The sequence below is a fragment of the Nomascus leucogenys genome, chromosome 9 (assembly GCF_006542625.1).
Source record: "Nomascus leucogenys isolate Asia chromosome 9, Asia_NLE_v1, whole genome shotgun sequence".
In the NCBI taxonomy this organism is placed as follows: domain Eukaryota; kingdom Metazoa; phylum Chordata; class Mammalia; order Primates; family Hylobatidae; genus Nomascus; species Nomascus leucogenys.
Genome location: NC_044389.1, coordinates 7,514,677 through 7,538,468, shown reverse-complemented (window position 1 = coordinate 7,538,468; position 23,792 = coordinate 7,514,677). Strand labels below are relative to the sequence as shown.

Below are 23,792 nucleotides of genomic sequence, written 5' to 3'. Positions count from 1 at the left end.
TTTCCAAGATGTACACAAAAATTACAATAGAAGCTAAGAAAATGCTGAGCCCTCCCCCCACCACATAGAACTAGGTAATTAGTACTTTCAGTAAATAAATTCCCTTGAATTAGCCAGAATTATATTGAATTGTGCTATATAGTAAATAATATATTCACACGAGCTTTTATAGTATTATTGCTAAAAGTGTGGGTCCTACCAACAGGTGACTGGAATGAAGGGATGAGCTGATTCAGGCAAGGATCAATAAAAAACACTTGTGCAGATTCGAAGTTAATATCCAGTGAGAATCAGTTTGCACAAGTCTTTCATCTCAGCTCTGCATGAAGCACTCCCTGGAGCCTCTTTACCAACTGTGGCTTTAAGAATAGACTAAATTCATTCACTCTTATTTAAACACATATATTATATCCCTGTGTACATGTCAATCATTTCAGTTTCAGTGCAAAAGGCTGGATATTCCCACCAGGTAAGTCAAAGTTAAAACACATTAAATGAAATGGTATTTCAAAGCTTGCATGCTCTACCTTTAAAAACCAGTGAGCCAAAGAAGTTCCTAGTATTTATAATTAGTGATTTCTGAATGTTTGTGTTAATACATTTCAAAGATTAACATTGAAAAGCCTAACAGGAAGGAATAACAATTCAACTTTTTGGCAATGTATTGCTAGGGCTCGATATCATGAAGAAATCTAAACTAATTTCTTTGACATCCTGACATTTCTTATTTCTCCAAAAATTACATTTTCATAGAAAATATATTTATACTTCAAATAGACTTATGATGGACAATTCATGGTATTTAATTGCACTTAAAAACTCATGCTCAAAATTTCAGTACCAGAAACTAGCATCCATCATCTCGACAGCAAAACACAAAACGTAAGAAAAACTAATCATTCCTTTAAGTGCAATAAGGCAATTTTTACCTAAAAAGACCTCGAGGTTAGTGAGGGAAAAAAAGATGCTTGAAATGTAAGAAAAGATCTTGAAGTATTTCTTTTCATCTTTATTCTCTCTGTTGCTTTTTCTTTTGATTTGAAAGATCAGATGAGACCACATATAAATATGTCTGGGAGGTGTCTTAGAGAATTTAACTCACTTCTTAAAAAGAGAAAAGAACTAAATACATTATGTGATAAATAAAGTATTTTTATTGTAAATTCTGTTTGAATCCTTGTTCTCTCAAAGGCTAGAATGAAAGAAAGAACAAGGAAAACCCCATATTTTATGATTTGTGATGGCAATAGTCACCACAAGGTAGTTTTTTTCAGTGTTGTTAGGACACAGTTAACGACAACATATAAGAGAATCTGCATCGTTCAGTCACAAAATCTTCTCTCCAAATCAGAACTACAAACTATATTCTAGATAGATATTTCCCTGTTAGTAAAATATAAACTCAGACATGGAAATTCTACATCTTTTTGGAGAAGTCTTAATGATTACACTAGGATCAACAGAATCCTACAACCGAAAGTCAATTTTTATACTTTAACTTGTACTAACTATGCTGTTGAGAAAGCTGCTTTCAGGATGTAAGAACGAAATTATTATTAGTGTTTTCTAATAGGTGTGCAATACAGAGCTGGAAGCAAGAATAAAATTATTCACTTCAAGAAAAAGGAATATGATTATGGGGGAAGTATGTGAAGTGAAAATATTGTACGAATGTTTTACAGTAATTATTTAACACAATGCCATATATTTAAATTATCTTTTCATATGTCATTTGAAAACATTTAGGTACATTTGAATAGAAGTGGGTGTTCTTTGTGTATCTGTCAATAAGTAGCCTTTTGACTTTGTTTATTGCATGAAAATATAATTGTAAAGAGTTTCATAGACTATTCAGTGTAAGCCTATATCCTTCATATTTGAGAACTTCGATATATGTTTGGATTTAAATAAGAGCAAATTGTTGTACATGCTTTGGAGGAAAAAAATTTTTAAGTGATTAAAAAATGTTTCTTATCGGTTAATACCAATACCTTCTTTTACACACCATAATGAATTAGTGATCAAGAACACAACTGTAGATTTAAACTAAAAGAAACAAAAAAGAAAGAACAAAAAAGACAGCCTGCATAGTGACAAGAATCCATCTCCCTTCATGCCAGTGAAGTTCTAGCTGTGAGCATGCTCAGAACATGGGAGGCACTGAACTTACTACATCAGAACTCCTGCTGAGGTATGAGGAGGATACGTCTAATAACTCAATTGCTGTAAACCTATGATTATTTTTCTGGTTTTAAACATCTCTTCAGCCTCAGATTGATTACAATGTTCTTTCTACTTCATTTCATCGTTCTGATCAATGTCAAAGGTAAGGCTGCTACTTTCTCGCTTTAAATGAGTGCAATTCCCAAAAAATACATTTCTATGTAGTTCTACGGCAGTTGTAATAAATGTGTTGGGGTGTTTAAAAAAAAACAGACATCAAATTTGCCTGGTATTTGTCATTATCTTTCATTGCTTGTAGTCCCATACAGCCTAGTAATTTTTAGATGCAACAAATTTTTCACGGAAACAAGCCTTTGTATGTTATTAAAGCTGTAGATAAAATATGTCAAAAAACAATGTTGACTATATCAATTAAAACATAGAAAACATTTTTGGCATTTGTTCTAAAAAGTATGACAAATTAATAAACTAAAATTGTGTTTAGTGGAATTTCAACCTGTTGAAATATGTCCATAAAATTCATGTAATTGTTAGTAACTGTCTTGCGTTAACATAATTAAACTGAGAACTCCAAAGCCACAGGCAGATCTAAAAAACAGTATCTGTCTCTAAGAGTAAACCTCTCTAAAATAAAGTTATTAAAAGTCTATAAATGCGCATTTACTTAATTTTCTTTTGTTTTTAATTTGTGGAAATTTTTCTTTCAGTCAAACTCTTAATTTTCAAGTCAGTACCATTTTCATTGTAAAGCTCACCAAAAAATAAAACCTAAATCTTCACTTGCTTTTAAATAAAAAGATTCGTTGTCACCCTATACATGCATAAACAACCTATTAATCACGCCCAAGATTTGCTGGGGTTTATTATTGTTCAAAAATGTTTCTATTTCAATTTGTATTTTGTCCTAAAGAATTTTGATAAACCTCTGAAAATAAAGGTTAAAATTTGAAATTATTTTTATTTTCTGAGAAATTCGTTTTAGGTTTTTTAAATATTCAGTTTTATTAAGTGAATTCCAAGTGAATACTTTAAATCTTGAAACAAAATGCAATATTTATGAGGAATTATTTTAAAACTTCTAACAAACAAAAGATTTTTAAAAGACTTAAAACATCTAAATTTTATTTTGAATTTAAAATAATACTAAAACTTTACTACAAATATTTAAAATATATATTTCCATAAACCTAGCATGACTTTTATTTTATATTTGAACATCTCTTACATGAAAAGCTAAGTATTAACTAAGAAGAAACAATATATGAACTCACCTTGCATGCACTACAGTTGTAGCAAGCAGTCTATTTCTATATTTAAGGTCCTACTTCAGAAGTTCATGTTCTATCCACATTTCAATATTCAATTCGATACGATTTTAAGAATATACAGCTACCAAGTAGGTTCTTGGATTTAAGACATGTCATAGAGCTCATCTGTGCCCTTAAAAAGTTCTTTAATGTACAGGACTATAACCATAGTTTAACCAATTTTACTATACTTTTGCTTTTATACATAATGCATTTAATTGATTTTGCTTAAACTGTTTATGAGATGAAAAACATCTATTACTAAAATAACATTTTGTGGTTTACCATAATGTAAAGTCGCCCTTTAAACTAAAAAAGATTCAAGTAATAATTTTCGTTTGATTTTATTTCTAAGTAAAAGCCGTATTTCAAACTCCTAGTATCAACCTAACAAATATTTATTGATTAATTATGATCTCTGGAAATTTTTATTTTCTAATTTTATATTACTTTTGACTACTAATTTAAACCTTTATGTTTAAAATGATTTCAAAGCAAGACACATTAATCAATGCTTTGACATTTTATTCCTACTTATAAAATAGAATTTGCTCTATAATTAGTAAAACTTTTTTCTTTTTCACAATAAAATTGTGGACAATTAAAACGGTAAGGCTTTTCAGAGTAACCAAAGAAAGCTCATTTAGCATTGCCTAAGAGTAAAGGTCGTCTTTTTAATTTAAATAATATTTGCGATAGACTCTTAGGCCAGATCTAAACAAAATAGAAAATTAGAAATTATGTGATCGTCTTTTCCTCTCTGACCATCATCACTCTGGAGTGCCTAAGGAATGAGTGATTCACTGCCTTAAGCTACAGGCACTAACACAGAACTATGCATAACGTATCTTATTATTATTACCTGTATTTTATCATTAATTTATTCACTCTGTATCTTTGTTAACCAGCTTCAAACTATTTTTTAAAAAACATTTCTTAATGGACAAATTAGGAACCATATTACAAATCAAAAACATGGGCTTATGTAGGAAATTAAAAGCATGAAGTATTGAGGCTGCTACTTGGTAACTACCAATTGTGTTTCGTGGAATTTCAACCTGTTGAAATATGTGCATAAAATCCATGTAATTGTTAGTAACTATCTTGCGTTAACGTAATTAAACTGGGAACTCCAAAGCCACAGGCAGATCTAAAAACAGTATCTGTCTCTAAGAGTAAACCTGTCTAAAATAAAGTTATTAAAAATAACTTTAAACTTTTAAACAACATTTCTTAATGGACAAATTAGGAACCATATTACAAATCAAAAACATGGGCTTATGTAGGAAATTAAAAGCATGGAGTATTGAGGCTGCTACTTGGTAACTACCAATTGCTACTTAAATAATTTGCTTAACCTCCAAAATAGGTTGTCCAAAACCCGGCCCGAACGGTATTTTGAGGGGAGCAGTGTTTGACTGCCCCCTAGTGGCCAGGCTCAAGGCATGCCTGGCATGGTCCTGTCTTAGGGATGTCAGTTTCACTTGGCCACTCTGACTTGAGAAAAGGTTTTCCATCTGAATTTTAATTTCACACCTTTACATTCATGCTGTGGATAGTTGTGAAAATCAATTATATTTCAGGCCAGTCATCCCGAAGACTGACCTGCTTGCGGGCTGAATGAAGCCCACTGTGAGGGAGGAGGAAAAAGATTGGGAACATGGGAGTTAAAACCTTTAGAGACGCCAGCTAAATACATCTCACAACAGATGCTTACTCGTGTGTTCATCTTACTGTGAATAAATATGACCAGATGTAATCAAAGAGTTTTAAGGCCTCTCACTTGAAGTGACAAAATTGCCTGCCATGTGAATTTTAGAGGCAAAATTGGGATGCTGCTTTCTAATAGGTTGATATTGAAAAATGGCACATTTTTATTCGGGAATATAGTAACCCAAATAAAATTCAATTAACAAAGAATGATTTTGTATAAGTAGTCATGCAACAAAAACTGTACCTAATTTTTAGGAGTACATATCTATTTAAGAGCCCAGAATGGCTTGGTTTATTTATTTGGTAAACATACAACTTAACATTCTTTGGGTAAAATGAGTGTGCTTGTTTCACATGTGAAGTAGTAGTGGCGTTAGAGGCCTAATTATCTAAAAACAAAAAATAAGCCTCTCATATGCTTTACTCACCCGTACTTCCAGGTTTTTCTATGTATTTTAAAAAATTAAGTTTGCAATGAAGGTCAATGTTGTTAAGAAAAGTGCCCCGAAGCCAAAATAAAACAGCTGATTCAACATCACGTGATAAACAGACTTTTGAGTATTTTAGGATGCAAAAAGAATTGAGATTGAGGCCAGGTGTGGTGGCTCACACCTGTAATCCTAGCATTTTGGGAGGCAAGCGGATCACTGAGGTCAGGAATTCAAGACCAGCCTGGAAAACATGGTGAAATCCCATCTCTATTAAAAGTACAAAAATTAGGCAGGCATGGTGGTGCACACCTGTGGTCCCAGCTACTCAGGAGGCTGAGGCAGGAAGATCGCTTGAACCTGAGAGGCAGAGGTTGTAGTGAGCCGAGACTGCGCCACTGTACTCCAGTCTGGGCGACAGAGCGAGACTCTGTCTCAAAATTTAAAAAAAATTAAAGAATTGCAATTGAAAATTTAACTTTATTACAAAGTTAAAAGCCTTTACAATATGTTCAATGTGATTGATAAAGTTCTAGCCCTCCTTTCCCATCCTCCCCCTTCCCACTGTTCTGACTCAGGGCCCCTTGCTCCTGTTCAAGCCTCTCTCCTCTCCTTCCCATCTTTATTTATCCTCCCCTCCTCCCTGCCTTTGCAGGCATCTGTCTCAGATGCTCTCCCAGCCTGTCTTCCCTCCATTTTCATGTCTCGCCCTCCTACCACCATCCCTATCTTCCTGGTGTCCTCACCTCTGAAATCTCCCTTCTGCTCTCCTGGGGTCTGCTCTTCAGCTCTCTTTCTCTCTGAGTTCCCATCTCCTCCAGCTCTGCCTTTGTCCTGGCTACCTCCCATTCTCGGTAACTCTCACACCTGCTCCATCCTGATTGGTCACATCTGGCTTTTCATTTCCACCTTGGAATACATCTATCCCTCCATTTGCCCCCTTCCTCAAGTATTCCTGTCTCCAATCACCTCCTGTCTTTGCCGAGCTCCCTCCCCAGGTGCTTCCTGGATCTTCTTTGTCTCCCTTTTTTGGCCTTTGCCTTCTTTCTATTATTTGTCTCTATTCCACAGTCTCCTGGCCCGACCAGTGGTCACCATGTCTGTTGCTTGCTAGAATACATGCCCCAAATACCACCAAATGAATATTGTATCTCCGTATTACTTCAATATTGGTGTGCTCTCTTTTTCTAGGTCCAATGAGTTGTCTACAATTCTAAAATCCAGAAAGCTCAGAAAACTGAGATAATCACCTTTGCCTACAAAATCTGGTCAGAATTGGCCAGGAGCTATTTAGATTCTTTACACACTTATTGTAAAATTTCATACATTGTGCTATAGAAAAATGTTCATGTGTTTGGTTATGGAACTTTGCCCCAGGCTGGTAGGAAATGTGTTGTAGCATGTGCATTAACTTTCTAAAATTATAAAAACATTATAAATTCTGCAACATATCTCTCCAAAGGGTTTCTGCTATGGTGGTACAGATCTCCATTAGCCATGCCCCTCTACAGATCACCAACTGTTCTGTGCCATATTACTCTCGAGTGGTATAATGGCTATTTTATTTGCCCAAGGAAATTCAGTGTTAATAGAATGTGTCTGATGAAGGAAAGATAATTTTAACTAATTCTCCTTTTCTCTGATTCCAGTTTATTTTCTATTCAATCGCTAGGTTTGTTTTTTCTTTTTTCAGTGACTATATTTTTTATTCCGATCATTCCAACTGCGTTTAAAGCTGTTTGGGGTTTTATAAACTTTCATTCTTATTTCATGATATCTTCCTTCCATTAGTTCTTTGAGAATTTTAATCATGCAGAGTTTAAACTAGTCTTTAAAGCTCTATCAGCTGGACGCAGTGACTCACGCCTGTAATACCAGCACTTTGGGAGGCTGAGGTGGGCGGATCGCCTGAGGTCAGAAGTTTGAGACAAGCCTGGCCAACATGGTGAAACCCTGTCTCTACTAAAAATAAAAAAATTAGCCAGGTGTGGTGGTGCATGCCTGTAGTCCCAGCTACTTGGGAGGCTGAGGCAGAAGAATCCCTTGAACCCAGGAGGTGGAGGTTGCAGTGAGCCAAGATTGTACCACCATACTCCAGCCTGGGTGACAGAGTGAGACTCCATCTAAAAAAAAAAAAAAAAAAGTTCTATCATCTCTTTCCCAGGTATGAATTCCCCCTTTTTGTGGAGCCCTGGACATTTTCATAAAGTTGGAAGAATGTTTCTCCTGCACACAGCTCTTCAAAATAGTCTCAGAAGTACTTCCACATAGCCCAGGGAGTGTTCAGATCTGAACTGTCGTGTATGTTAGCATGTCAGAGGTTTTGCCTGTGGGCGATCCAGTTCCAACTCTCATGCCCATTTGCAGTGGTATCACCACTGCTTTCCCTGCTGGCCGTGAGCAAGCATTATTTAAATCACAATCCTGGGTGGTCAGAGTGATTCCATACCCCATGCATTGTCAGGGCCATCAGTCGCAGTGCTTGGCTTCATGCAGATCCCAGCCTCTGCCAGTTGGGCTGCACTAAGCCCCTTTCTCAAACTGGCACTGAACGCAGTTCTGATTGTTTCTGCAGTCCCAGCTCCCTGCACAACAAGTGGTTTTACGTCCTCTCGCAACAGTGGCTTTTTCTGAATTCATGTTCTATGGAGAGCTTTCTCTCCTACAACCCAAACGTTTTCATGAAAAAGCATAGTATCAGTTTTTTCTGTGTCTATGGAAGAGTATGATGTGAGAGCATATTCAGGGTTTTCTCACAATGGATGACCTTGATCCAGAAGTTCAGCAAAGAAGGTAGCTTTTGTCCTTCAGACTGTGCGTTTTCAAAGATTGGACATGGGTGAACATACACACACCAGAGATCTGGAGTCGTGAAGTAAAGTGCTACACAAACGTTAAGAGATTAGGAGACGGGAGGCAGCAGAGCAACAAGGATGCTGGATTTGGGGTCAGCAAACCCATGTTCAAGTCATAGCCTTGACCTTGACTGGTGTTTGGCCTTCGGCATACCAAATAACTTCTCCGCCTCATCCACAATACTCACATAATTATCGAGTTTCCAAGAACCACTTGTCATGACGTCAGAGACATAGATTGCAGAACTCCAGCCCCTGAGGATTCAATAGGTCTATGGTGGTGGGTCATGGGCTCTGCACATTTAGGAAGCAGCCCAGGTGATTCTGATAAACCTGTTCAACGGATCATACACCTGGAAAAACTGGCCAAAATGTACATAGGCTTTTTTTTTCTTTGAGATGCTAATTTTTGTTATATTCTTTGTATGTACCAGGATTGCTAATTGGATTCACCTGGATTGTTTGACACATTAATTCTACTTGAAACGGTGTTTTAAATTTGGGGGCAATGAGGACAAATTAAGTATTTGGTAAGGGAATAGCTGAATCTACATTGTCTAGTTATCAATATAAAGTTTCTTAACAAATAGTATAGTTCAAAAACTGTAATTAATATGCTAGTTTACCTATAGAGCAGACTTGATGTTAATTACCACTTCCGCCTTTAAGAGAAATTAATAAACTCATAACACAAATGGCTAAGGAAGAATCTCTTCTGATTTGGGGCCAGATTCTACTTCTTATTCGTCACCTGGCTTTCATTATCCAATTTTTTATTCGATTATAGCTCAGCCAGTAGACATTGGATAGTTCATTGCCTTTTTCTCCCTTTTTCTGTTATTCACACCTTGCCTGGGACATTCTGTTTCAACCCCATAGGCTAAAAAATAGTATAACTATTGCTGTAGATATTTCTACTTCTAATTTCCTTTCATGTAAATCCATGGTATACAAGAAATGTAGAAGACACTGATTATCTTTCATTCTGCCTTAAGAGCTGCTGTAAAAATATTCCCTTAAAAGCCTCAAAATTCAGTCTGAGGGCGAGATGATAGTCTTTATGTAAACTTTCTTATACATAGGAAAAGGATAATAATCTACACTGAGTGTTACGGGAAAACCCTGTTCCCTTATTTGAAGCCATTTCCTTTTTGGCTGTTTCCTGTTTCCCACTTTAAAACGCCGCTCTTACTGTAATAACTAAAGTTAAAATTAACCACTTGGAAAAATAAGTTGCCCTCCCTAAAAGCACAGGGTTGTGTACATGCTGTTATTTTTGTTCATTTTGCCTGTGAATTGTAAGTTTTGAAAAGAATAAAGCATGAGAAAATTACCTGTGCTGTGAACCGATTCTCAAAATTATATGGGCCACCTTACCCCATCCTACATAGATTCCAGCTGAAAAATTAAGAGAGGCCCTTTGCCACCGCTCCTCTTCCCTAGAAAATGGCTTAAAAAAAATAGAAGATGTTGCCAAGCAAGTTTTTCGCTTAAAAAAACTGAACCATTGGTGTAAGAGAAATGAAAAAAAGAAAATGAGCATAATGCTTCTATTACATGCACTCAACCCACATTGACATCATCGTCAGCAGATGTATGCCCAAGTTTGGCCTCAGCTTCTGACACGGATTATCACTGAAGCACTGATGTGCTCTCCACTCCCACATATGGAGCTTTAGGTCTTTGTGGCTCACTTACAGAAACAGCATTGCTATTCCTGAAAATGTTAATTAAGTTCAGACAACAATTTTTGAGGCATCTGCTATATACTAAGAACTGAAAACTTTTCTAGCCATTGAGAGAATCAAAATTAATAAATTCCGTTACTTTTAATGGCAAAAACCACAATTTATTTTGCACAGCTTAATATAATAATAATAATGACATGCTATAAATATTACATAGAGGTATGTGCAAGATGGTTTGGGTAGAAAAAAGGGAAAGTTTGTACTGAGGAGTGGTTTTGAAAAGTCTCAGTAAAGTTTGTGCAAAAATGACTTCTGAGATGATCATCAAAGAAACAGGAAATATAGAGAACAGAACATGCTACAATCTTAGTATCTTAATTATCTTAAAAGTCAGGGCTGCAAAGAATGTTTTCCTAACTGAATATAAGATAATTGTAAAAAGTGAAGGAGAACTGTCCACTGGCCCTGCTTGATCTGAAATCACTTTGGATGTTGTAGTTTGCTCATTTTCAAGACTATATAGTATGTCATTGAGAAATATTCCACAAATGTTTATCCATTTTATTTTTCAAAGACAGCTTGGGGCTATTGTGGAATAATGCTGCTGTGAACATTCTTGTATGAATCTCTTGGTGCACATGTGCATGAATTTCTATGGGCATTTACCTAGAAGTAAATCTACTGACTCGTAGGGTTTGCACAACTTCAAACTTAGTAGATAATGACAAACTGTTTTCCAAAGCAGCTGTTCCAATTAACACTCCACCAGTGTATGAGGATTTGCATGATTTTACATCCTCACCAAATAGTGTATCACTGGGTTTTTTATTTTTAAATTATGCCCATACTAGTAATCTTAGTGATATTTTATCATGGCTTTAATTTGCATTTCTCTGATTATGAATTAGATTTAATACCTTTTCAGATGTTTTTTGTCATTCAGATATCCTCTTTTGTTCGGTACCTATTCAAGTCTCTTGCCCATTTTTCTATTTACCGTTCATTTTTTCTTTATTGATTAGTAGGACACCTATACGTTTGCTAATTACAGACCCTTTGCAAATATCCTCTACTCCACAGCTTGTCTTTGCACTCTCTTAATGATGACTTTTTTAAAAGACAGGCCAGGCACGGTGGCTCATGCCTGTAATCCCAGCACTTTGGGAGGCCGAGGCGGGCAGATCAAGAGGTCAGGAGATGGAGACTTACCTGGCCAACATGGTGAAACCCCATCTCTACTAAAATACAAAAAAAAAAAAAAAATAGCTGGGCGTGGTATAACACACCTGTAGTCCCAGCTACTCGGGAGGCAAAGGCAGGAGAATCTCTTGAACCTGGGAGGCGGCAGTGGCAGTGGGCCAAGATCGCACCACTGCACTCCAGCCTGGTGACACAGCAAGATTCTGTCTCAAAAAAAATAAATAAAAAGAAGTTCTTAATTTGTATATTGTCTAATTTAGGTATCTTTTCCTTTATGATTAGTGCTTTTATTTGGTTCTTCTTCTTTGCATTCTCCTTAATACATCTACCTCACAGTCATAAAGATTTTTTCTTATGTTATCTTCTAGAAACTGTATTGTTTCACCTTTCATATTTCAACCTATTATCTATCTAGAATTGAGCATCACCTCGCCCCCCTGCTCTGTGGTACAAACGATTACATGTGTGTCTGTCTTTTTCCAAACTCTCTATTCTGTTCCATTGGTCTATTTTTCAATCTTTCCACCAACATCACACTGCCTGAACTATTGTACCACTATAATATGTCTTGCCATACAGATAATAAGTCCTCTCTCCTTGTTCTCCTTCTTCGATGGTGGCCTGGCTCTTCGTGTTCTTTTGCATTTCCATATGCCTTTGAGAATCAACTTATCCATTCCTACACACATACTCCTGGGATTTTTATTGAGATTTCTTTGAATCTATGGATTGATTTGGGGAAAGAATGAACATCTTTAAAATACTGTCTTCCACTTATTTAGGTTTTTAATGTCTTTCACTAACAGTATATACTTTACATAAATGTCTTGCCCATTTTTTGTTAGATTTATTCCTAAATACATGACCCTGTTCATGCTGTAGTAAAAGGTGTGATTTTTAAAACATTTCATTGTCTAATTGTGGCTGAAATATAAAAATACAATTGACTTTATAGAAACTTTGCAAAATTCACCAATACTAATAATTTATTATTTTAATATTGACAGTCATATTACTTATGAATAATCACAGTTTTATGTCTTCTCTTCCAATATGTATGCCATTAATTTACTTTCCTTGTTTAACTCCATTAGCGAAGCTCTCCAGTACAACAATGAATAGATATACTAATAGTGGACATCATCAGTCTCAAAGGGAAAGACTTCAAAACCTCACTCATATGCTGTGGGGTTTTATAGATAACTACACTTAATTAAATCAAGTAAGTTACCTTCTATTTTTAGTTTGCATAGTTATTTTAAAGTCAGGATCTGGCAGTTCCATCTCTGGAGCTTCTCATAAACAGAGTTAAAAACAAGTGACAAACTGCAAGAAAATATTTGTTAGTTACAGAACAGAGGACTAACCTCCCTAAAGAATTCTGGTTGCATTGCCAGATTCCGTTTTCTCACACATGGTTCCAAACACTGGTCCTGACTATTGCGTCAGGAATGAAAGTTTCACTGTCTCATCAGCATGAATTAGATGAAAGACAATCTTTTCAAAGGAATACATTTTTCATAAAGCCAAATGTATTCCTTTGAAAAGATTGTCTTTTCTTCTGTAGATACAGTCTCTCTAATTTTTAACAATAAAATACCACTTTTCTAATAAATCAATGTTAAAATATATGGTAACTCAGAGTTTTAAAATCATCCTTATTTAACAAACTAAAACATTAGTAACTTTTGACAGGTTTCTCTAAATTCTTTAATTGAATTTATTTGGTCTAAGAAATGCAAAAATCTAGAAACCTCTGATCTAACGCATGTCAGATCAGTCAGTGTATTGACAAAGAAAATGGAGCTGATGAATTAAGGAGATAAAGAGGAAGAAAAGGAATTTTTAGAAAATATGGAGGAAAAAAAGCTTTTAACCTGGGGACCAAGGTTGGATGTGTCAAATGCAGAAAACCAAGCAAGATGAGGACTACGAAAGAGCTATTAGATTTAGTGTCAAAAAGGATGATAGTGATTCTGGTGAGAAGAATGTCAGCGGAGCAGCAAGGTCAAGATGGAAGCTATGGATTTAAGAATGAAAGTGTGGTAAGGAAGTGGAGACATTGACTTACTTGTATGGTTCTTCTGAGAAATTTAATTATGAAGGGGAGGAGAGTATATCTCAGTTTTACAGGCAGGCAGATATAACAGGATTTGGGTTGGTTGACTGGTTTGTTTTGAAGATGGGAGCTGTAAAGTAGAGAGACAAAGATATTGAAAATAGCTGGGTGCAGTGGCTCACGCCTGTAATCCCAGCACTTTGGGAGGCTGAGGTGGGTGGATCATCTGAGGTCAGGAGTTCAAGACCAGCCTGACTGACATGGTGAAACCCCGTCTCTACTAAAAATACAAAAAAATTAGCCGAGTGTGTTGGCACATGCCTGTAATTCCACCTACTTGGGAGGCTGAGGCAGGAGAATCACTTGAACCCTGAAGGCGGAGGTTGCAGTGAGCCGAGATCATGCCATTGCACTCCAGCCTGGGCGACAAGAGTGAAAATCCATTTCAAAAAATACATATATTTTTATATAATATATATAAAATATATAATATATATATAATGTATATTTTATATATATATGAAATATAGGAAAGAAAGGAAACAATGAATGCAGAGTCTGAGAAAGCGAGGTCGAGTGGAGTACAGAACATAGATGGAAGGCTTTACTATGGGAAGGACAAGAGATCTTCATTCTTTGTGCATCACAAAAGAAGAATCCAGGGACTTGGTCTAGTCCTGTGCAGTTTCCATACACTCAGCACGAGCAGTCTATGTGGATGGTACCCACGCTTATGTGAAGTGGGTCCTGCCCAAACATATACTGCAGCCTGGGATGCAGGTACATTCGTAAGTTGATGGGAATAGAATCTAGGATAATTCCCACTTAGAGAAAGAACAGCCAGTGAAAGTTCCATGGGACATAGCAGTCAATGAATCAGAGAAGAATTAAAAGAGAGAGGTGAAGGGACCAAGGTACCACCTTCTCTCCACATTTCCCAAACCAAGTTCCCATCGGGCTTCCCCTTGCCTGTCTCCTTCACAATCCCCCTTTCCATGGTCTTCTCCCCTTCACCCACCACACTGCCCATTCTCTCCATTCACTCGCCTCAGGCAGGCTTTAGAAAGAAGGTAGTTGCTTAACTCATGCAGAACGAGATGAATTTTACATACTGAAAGGTAAGATTTTAACCTAAAAGAATGCATCTCTATAGGTGGAGTTTTGGCAGTTTACCAGTCAGCAGAAATAATACTTTTGGAAGAGAACTCTTCCTTCTTCCCTTAAATCCCTTATAACCCACCAATGGCCACAGCATTCTGTTTGTGACCCACATAAAGACTCCCAGGCAAGGAGGATGCAGGGCTGACACCCATCCCTGGTAAGGATGATGTTGGCAGTTTGAAATTCTCTTTTTTTCCAATATAAATCAAAATGTATTGAGCCTACACTCTGTTCCACGAAGTTAGGCATCATTTCCCCAAATCTGTCTTTCAAACATCAGGCAGTCATCTGAAGAAGGAGGGGGGTAATATTTTCTGCCCCCTCCCCCCAAAAAATCTGTGAGTAGGGTCCTGAGGGACTTTTACCAGCATGAACTGGTTGCTTTGTCCCAGAAGAACATGACAGAAAATAGAGGTTGGGAGACATTCCATTAGGGCAGGAATCTCTGAAGTGGAAAAGAGGTGGTGTAAATACGTGTGAATGAAACTGGATCAAAATTCTGAATATAATGATTGATGTGGCCAGGAAACACCATCCAGGCAGGGAGTACCAAACAGTTGCATGAAAGGGTAAGATTGTCAAGTTTGGAAAACAACAACAACAACAATCACCACCACCAAGAGGCCAATTTCTCTTCACCTACCTTAACATAAAAGCCTTTTAAGAAAGACTTTCCTAGTTTTCTTCAAACAAACGACAAATCATCTATCCAACAAAGGTGGACTTTTAGTAAAATTGACTGTTCGCAGAAGTAGGGGCAGGCTCCGGCCAGGTGCACTCAACTGATGGAGATGCTTCTCCTTGGCTTCTCAGTGGAGCTGCCTGGGATGGTGCTGCTGGGCCCCTCAGAGATCCCAGCCCCTGAGCTCCTGGTAGCAATGGACGCTGTCTGCCTTGCTGACTGACAACAAACTGTAGCACACAGTAGGCACTTAGTTAACATTTCTGGATGCTAAATGAATGTTCCCTCTGGTGCTGCAGTTAGTTGGCTCTTTGGAGCAGATGGCACAGGCTTTGCCGGCAATTTCTATAGCCCCTCTGCGGCACCATTGCCATCCTCAGTGACCAGGCTGTCTGACTTGGGTTAAACACCACTAAGGGTGATGTACTCCTCCTTGGCCTATATCCCCCTGGAGCCATCGCCCCTGGTGTTAGAGCCAGAACATCTGGCTGAGAGGATACAGGCTTTCTTCAGCTTTATGTAGGATTAGCATTGGCAGAGAAATAGAGAAAGCAAAAAGGGACTTGTGTATCTCCATCAATTCTTAAACTGACGACCTGAAAGATGATTCTCACCTGTTGTTTCCCAATAATCCAGGGAAAGTGTTGACGGGCAGCAAAAAATAGCCTTGGGCAGTTGGCTTTAAAAGGCCATCTAAACGTCATTTTAAAATCTCTTGGCACAGACATGTCCAGAATATTGACCAGAAGACAGAAGAAGGGTGATTACTGAGCAATTCTCTGTCATATGTTCGAGCCTCCTCTCAGCTGTGTGTTTGGCAGGGGTCCCATGGAAACCACTGCAGAAGCCATCAGCACTGCCACCATGCGGGCATCCTCCATTTTTATAATCCCCAAGCTTCAGTAGAAACTGTCTCTTTCCACTTCCACAGGTTGCAGGAAGAATAGACCACAGAATACACTTCCTACAGACAGCTAGTGATTCTTTTTTCACTATGTACCAAGTACAGCAGGGGTTCTTAATTATTATTTAATTTGTATAATTACAGAGTGGAATGATAAATGAAGTGCATGAAAGACTAAAAAATAATTTCTCATCAAAATAACAGCCTAAATCTGCTGCTTTGGGAAGCTTAAATTTTGAAAAGGGCTCTTCCTTCAATTCCTTTTTCTTAAAATTTCTAAATGGCTCATTAATTCACATGTTCATTTAAAAAATTACTGAGCACCAAGTAAGACACTAAGTTAGACAATAGAGATAGAAGACACAGAGAGAAAAGGGTGGGGAGTACATTGTATTCATTTATTCTCCTTATACATAAAATTTGTGCTTTAAAATGTCTTCAGGAAGATGCCACTCTAGGGTGGAAAATAGGGAATGATGAGAAATGCAGTAGGCAGGTTCTATTCGTACATGTTCAGTGTCTTCCCTCCCTTCTTTGTCCACATTTGTTAGATACAACTCAATTTTTTTCTAAGAAAAAGGAAACCATCTTGATGCTTTTTATTTGTGACAGTTGATTACTTGTTTGCCCCTGCCACCTAGACATTCTGCATATGTGAGATGGGCATTTAGTTAGGTCCAGCCCTCAAAGAACTCACAGGCAGCCGGGCGCGATGGCCCACGCCTGCAATCTCAGCACTTTGGGAGGCCGAAGCAGGTGGATCATTTGAGGTCAGGAGTTCAGGACCAGCCTGACCAATATGATGAAACCCCATCTCTACTAAATATACAAAACTTAGCCGGGTGTGGTGGCGTGTGTCTGTAGTCCCAGCTACTGGGGAGGATGAGACAGGAGAATTGCTTGAACCGGGGAGGTGGAGGTTTCAGTGAGTCGAGATTGTGCCACTGCACTCCAGCCTGGGTGACAGGGCAAGACTCCATCTCAAGAAGAAAAAAAAAAAACAACTCATAGTTATTTTCATAATAAACCCTGGAAGGAAACACCACATGCCACCTTCAAAAGATCCCACTCACATCGCCTCACCTCTCTATTTCAAAATTCTCTTTAATTGAATGCTTAATCGCTTCTTCTAAACATTAAGAAAATATTGTTAGGAGGTTGTAAGGACATTTTCCTTGGTTATTTATCATTTACAGTCCTCCTTCAGCTTTGAAAAGGGATTTGAAATAAAATAAAAATCATACATGTGATACGGCTTTTAAGATGGAATAATGTAAAGAAGTAGGGGAAGCTTTTATTTTAGTCCCTATTATTTCTTTCAGAGAAGACACATAAAAAATCATGAAATGCTGAGGCACAGCAATCTTCCATTTTACATAGAGCTTCCTTCTTAACATTCTATTTTCTTACCTTGTATGGAAATTGCCTGTGTGCCAACATTAACCCAGGGTTACCATTGGCCAGGCGCTCTCCCCACTTCATAAGCATCAGCTTGTCTAGTCCCCAAAATACACCCACAAGGGAGATGCTCTCATTAATTCTGCTTTAAATGTGAGGAAAGTAAGATTTAAAGAGGTTCCGTAGCTTGCTCGAGGTCACACAGCTAGTGAGTGGCAGAGAGAATTCTAATCCAGGTCTGAGTGTCTCTGAGGTGCATTATCACTAACGAACGTGTTTAAATAGTGGGTCACATCCCATTAGTGGGTCATGAAATCAACTTAGAGGCATGTGATCCCTTCTCAACTGAATAAGATAGAGTAGCAATGATCAAAGCTCATCCCACATAACTTTAAAAGAGTGATATTTCAGGAAATTTTGTTTTCAGTATGTGGATGTGGGTGTGGGCATGAGCGTGCATGGGTGTGTGCTAGTGTGCGTGGGTGTGAGAGTGAGTGTGGGGGTGTAGGTGTGTGTTGGGAGCGTGGGTTTGGCTGGGTGTATGCTGGATTTTGATATAAAATATATTTCTAACTGTAAATTACTGCCTTAAAAATTTCTAAGCCACTACATGAAGATATATTGACTCTCTCGTTCATGTTCCAAACACAGGAGGACTACACATTTTTATAAATCTGCCTTCTATAGAAATCTTTACAAGCAAGAAATTAAGGGATTTTAAAATCTGTGACACAGTATGCCTCTCCCTGTGTGAACAGGCTTAACAAGCCAACCCCAGCGCCATGCAGCGGAGAAGTCTTCCTAAAATAGTCACAGACTTGACTGGTCTTATGCTTAGTTGCCGATAGTAAATCTTTCATCCACTACTGCAGCAATAGCAGAGAAAATAATTTTTGCTTTTGTAAGAACAAAACGCCAATGAGCAGAAAAGCATCCAAAAGCCACACTCTGAGTCTTCCTCCTCAGTCAGAAAAGACCCAGAGGTTGTGGCCACACCAGCCTCCGAGAGTGTGCACCAGCACACCCGGCTGCCCCCAGAGAGGGCCAGAGGCTCTGCTTTTCCATGCTTGCTGGATCTCCAGGGTCATCAGGACTAAACGACTCAAGCTGAAATGATCTACTCATCCTCCCTAATGACATCACTAAAAGCTTAATGTGCATTTGTAATTCAGACGTAGCTTTGGTGCCTTAACTCCAACTCCTGCCCTTTAACAAATGACATCATTTGTTAATGAGAGCAGCAGGTTCTACCTCCTTTAGGAGAGTCTCCTGCGGGGCTTTACAAGGCAGCATTTGCTTGGAGGGCTCAGGCCTAACAAGGGCATTTTCCCAAGAACCAAAGTAGATATGCCTTCGTGTTCTCAGTCATTTCCTCATCTTTATTTGGGGATATTAATGCCAACCATACATAGTTGCCACTAACATCAAATCAAGTAACTAGGAAATGCTCAGCACAAAGTAGACGATGTTCCTACTGAAGTTTATTCCTTATCCTTCTGCTGTGTTAAAATATCATCTCCCACACCCGCCCAGGGGAATTCTGGGTCATGATGCCAGCCTTCAGCCAAAGTGCGTGGTTAGGAGCACTTTACCCACATCACTTGCTCCCTTCAATGAGTCACGATGACCTATAGCCATTCCTGTGTTTACACTCTCCTTAAATCAATTTCTGTGAAGTTCCATTTTTTTTTTTTTTTTTTTGAGACTGAGTCAAGCTCTGTCGCCCAGGCTGGAGTGCAGTGGTGCCATCTTGGCCCACTACAACCTCCGCCCCCCGAGTTCAAGCGACTCTTCTGCCTCAGCCTCCCGAGTAGCTAGGACTGCAGCACGCGCCACCATGCCTGACTAATTTTTGTATTTTTAGTAGAGATGGGGTTTCACCATGTTGGCCAGGCTGGTCTCAAACTGCTGGCCTCAAGTGATTTCCCTGCCTCGGCATCCAAGTGCTGGGATTACAGGCATGAACTACTGCACCTGGACAGGACTCCTTTTTTAAAAAAACATGACTTCCGTAATTTTATTAGCCAACTTACAAACATGTCTCTTTATTTTCTGAAAAGTATCCTCTCAAAATTGAAAGAATATGTCCTACATATAAATTGCTAGAATGGTTTTGGTCATCCTATCCATAGATAGAGTACTTTTGTAAATGTCAATTATATTTCCTTTCTTTAATTTATTATTCAACTCAGCAGTTATTCAACTCTCACTGGTCTTCTCTTATGTACCATGCACCAGAAGATTGTTTCTAACTAGTCCTGATTTATGCTCCTTGAAATGCAGATTCCTGAATCGATTGATAGTCTCATAGTACAATGGCTAAGGGTGGGCCTACAAGGTCAGAGGGAGGATTCAATGCCACCCTGTATCACTTCCCAGACGAACCACTGCACACAAGATATTTAACTTCCCTAATCCCAAAACATGAAGGATAATATCGCCCATACCATAGGCTGGCTGAAAGATTAACAATGATAACCACTGTGTGAAGTGTCTGGCGAACAGTAGACCCCGTAGACACGATAGATGAGTGTTCAATGTTCAATTCTAGTTCCCCTCTTTCTAATGTGTTTCTGGATTTCTCTCTAACTCACACTTAAGCTCTCCTTTTGCAGGTATATTTTTATCATGTCACCTCAAGTCCTTCTTTTAAAAGATTAATAAGTAAATACATCTACCCATTTGACCTTATTAGCTCATGGTTTTACCTTTCTGTTTCCAAGGGTGGATGACTCCTTGATTTCATACAAAACTAGGACAATACATCTGGTTTTGTTTATGATTACCTTGTGGAGGTGAATTCAAAATGAACCTGGATTCTGTTCTTGATATAGCTGGTGTTGGGTGTGATTATGGCTGTTTAAAATGTTATCATTGGCCAGGTGAGGTGGCTCACACCTGTAATCCCAGCACTTTGGGAAAGGCCAAGGTGGGCAGATCACGTGGTCAGGAGTTTGAGACCAGCCTGGCCAACATGGTGAAACCCTGTCTCTACTAAAAATACAAAAATTAGCCAGGTGTGGTGGTTCACGTCTGTAATCCCGGCTACTCGGGAGGCTGAGGCAGAAGAATCGCTTGAATTTGGGAGGCAGAGGTTGCAGTGAGCTGAGATCGTGCACTCCAGCCTGGCAACAGAGCGAGACTCCATCTAAAAATTAAAAAAAGTTGTCGTTAAGAATATTATTCAAAGAAATTGTGCACTAAGAATAATACCAGATGAACTCAACTCATGTAGTTCTTGTGAAAATTAAATGGGACAACACGGAGAGAGCTTGGCCATGGTAACACTTTGTTTTTGCCCCTTCTTTCATGTAGATTTTGCACTGACTCAAGGTAGCATGATCACTCCTTCATGCCAAAAAGGATATTTTCCCTGTGGGAATCTTACCAAGTGCTTACCCCGAGCTTTTCACTGTGATGGCAAGGATGACTGTGGGAACGGGGCTGACGAAGAGAACTGTGGTGAGTGCTCCCCTCGGCTCCCCATGTGTGCCTCACTTTATGAATACCCCAAAACTGTGGGTTGGTTGGATAATGATTGTGATAAACTAGGAAAGCTGATTTGTTGTTCTGTAGGGACTCCCTTTGAAACACAAATGACTCCCCAATGTATTTGTGATAACCACCTGAACTTTTGTATGTAGAGGTTACTTAAGTCAGAAATACAATATCATAAAATGTCATATTTTATAAAAATAAAATTATATTTGAAAATCTACTTCAATACTCATATTTTAATTATAAGGGGTTTTCTATGACTACTTCCTTATGGCTGGTAATTTGGTTCAGCTTCAAGAGTATTCATAAAGTGGCCGGGGGCGGTGGCTCACGCCTGTAATCCCAGCACTTTGGAAGGCCGAGGCAGGTGGCTCACCTGAGGTCAGGAGTTCGAGATCAGCCTGGCCAACATGGTGAAACCCCATCTCTACTGAAAATACAAAAAAAAAAAAAAAATTAGCTGGCCGTGGTGGCAGGTGCCTGTAATCCCGGCTACTCTGGAGGCCGAGGCAGGAGAATTGCCTGAACTCGGGAGGCAAGGTTGCGGTGAGCCGAGATGGCACCACCGCACTCCAGCCTGGGCAACAAGAGCAAAACTCCATCTCAAAAAAAAAAAAAAATGGATAAAGTGTGAATGGGCCTAGCTAGAGAATTAATTGATAGAACAGACCTATACTGAGTGCCCACTATGTGCCAGGAGCTCTCCAAATCACTGGGACACAGTGAGCTCAAGGGAGACTAGTGTCTTGACCTTGTGGAGTTCACATGGGCAATGTGAACTAACATAGTGATAAACCTGTATGTAAAAAATTCAATAATCTGAGTGATAAGTAAGGAAATGAAACAGGATAATGAGATAGAAAGTAACTTGGAGGGAGGGATACTTCAAGGATGTAACCAGAGAAAATCTTTTTAAGATGATGACATTTGGATTGAGAACGAACGAATGAAAGAAAGAAAGAAAGAGAAAGAGAAAGAAAGAAGAAAGGAAGGAAGGAAGGAAGGAAGGAAGGAAGGAAGGAAGGAGAAAGAAAGAAAGAAAGAAAGAAAGAAAGAAAGAAAGAAAGAAAGAAAGAGAGAGAAAGAAAGAAGAAAGGAAGGAAGGAAGGAAGGAACGAAGGAAGGAAGGAAGGAAGGAAGGAGAAGAAAGAAAGAAAGAAAGAAAGAAAGAGAAAGAAATAAAGAAAAGAAAGAGAGAGAGCGAAAGAAAGAAAGAAAGAGAGAGAAAGAAATAAAGAAAAGAAAGAGAGAGAGCGAAAGAAAGAAAGAAAGAAAGAAAGAAAGAAAGAAAGAAAGAAAGAAAGAAAGAAAGAAACTATGAAATATTCTGGAGAGGCAGAATTCCAGGCAAAGGCAACATCAAGTGCAAAGGCCCAAGGCTGACTGAAACAGGATGATGTATTTGATGGTGTGTGGCTCAAGCAGAGTGAACAGGGGTACACACATGGAATGAAGGGGTAACCAGAGACCAGATCCCAGAGCATCTTACAGGCCAATTTCACCTCTGTTTATTGAAACCTAAAAAATATTTTTCTCTGGAGGAAACTGATGCCAAGGGAGGCTGACATGTCTAGTTAATCCAAAAGAATCCTGTGTGTTTTCTCCCACAGAGAGCTACCTCTCTTCAGCACTGCCCAACCATCCATCAAAGTGGGGCAGCAAAGCCCACAGCATGCATCTCTAGAATCTCCTGTCCTGCCCCTGGGTACTCAGGCATGCCTGTCTCTGAAGGACACAGCCTCTACCCACACTTCCCGTGGATCACTTCTACTCATTCTTTAGGGCCCGGTTTAAGTGTCTCCTCCTCCAGGAGGGCTTCCCTGTCCCCCCAAAGCTGTATCACCGGTCTAGGATGGCTGCAATTTCTCTGTGTTATCACAGCACCCTGGGTGTATCTGTATGCTGCACAAACTAGAATGCCTTATCTTTTCAGTGTTGTTGTTTGTTTGTTTGTTTGTTTGTTTGTTTTTGAGATGGAGTCTTGCTCTTGTTGCCCAGGCTGGAATTCAATGACATGATCTTGGCTCACTGCAACCTCTACCTCCTGGGTTCAAGTGATTCTCCTGCCTCAGCCTCATGAGTAGCTGGGATTACAGGCGCCCTCCACCATGCCCAGCTAATTTTTTTGTATTTTTAATAGAGACGGGGTTTCACCATGTTGGCCGGGCTGGTCTGGAACTCCTGACATTAGGTGATCCGCCCGCCTTGGCCTCCCAAAGTGCTGGGATTACGGGCATGAGCCACTGTGCCCGGCCCTTATAATTGTATTTATCTTCCTAGACAGGAACTCCTTGAGAAGAGGCCTGAGTCTTATCACCAGAGCTTAGAGCAGTAGAGTACACAGCAGGTACTCAGTCAGTGCTCAGTTTTGGGGGCAACTCTCTGGATGCCAATGGGCAAGTTACTCAAATTCTCATCCTTTCCTCTTTGCTGCATGGGAATCAGAAGCCATGAATGTTTACCCCGTGAGGATTTCTGAACCCAAATTAAATAATACAAGTGAGGGAGCATCAAAGTAGCATCACTGAGAATATTAATAAGAAATAAAAATAAAGATTCCAAAGATCAAAGCAGACTGTGGGCAATTATTTTAATTTACTTAGGTATTTGTGTGAACTTCAGTATCTTACATTATAATGCATATTTTATTATTTTATAACATATACTGAAATAACAATACTTCACAATTAGGCCTTCTTTTTTAAAAATATGATT

At 38.8% G+C, this 23,792-nt stretch overlaps 1 protein-coding gene across 2 annotated transcripts in view; it reads left to right on the top strand.

Moving 5' to 3' along the window:
* Positions 1-2,145: 2,145 nt before the first annotated feature.
* RXFP2 (relaxin family peptide receptor 2) overlaps positions 2,146-23,792 on the top strand; it is a 63,689-nt gene continuing 42,042 nt past the window's right edge. Inside the window, exons 1-2 of one of the 2 annotated variants that reach the window (XM_012501964.2) lie at positions 2,146-2,326; positions 20,895-21,041. In XM_012501964.2, the coding sequence (XP_012357418.1) occupies positions 2,284-2,326; positions 20,895-21,041 (190 nt within the window). In that variant the 5' untranslated portion in view covers positions 2,146-2,283. The remainder of the gene's footprint in view (positions 2,327-20,894; positions 21,042-23,792) is intronic. The other variant, XM_012501965.1, reaches the window with a different exon arrangement.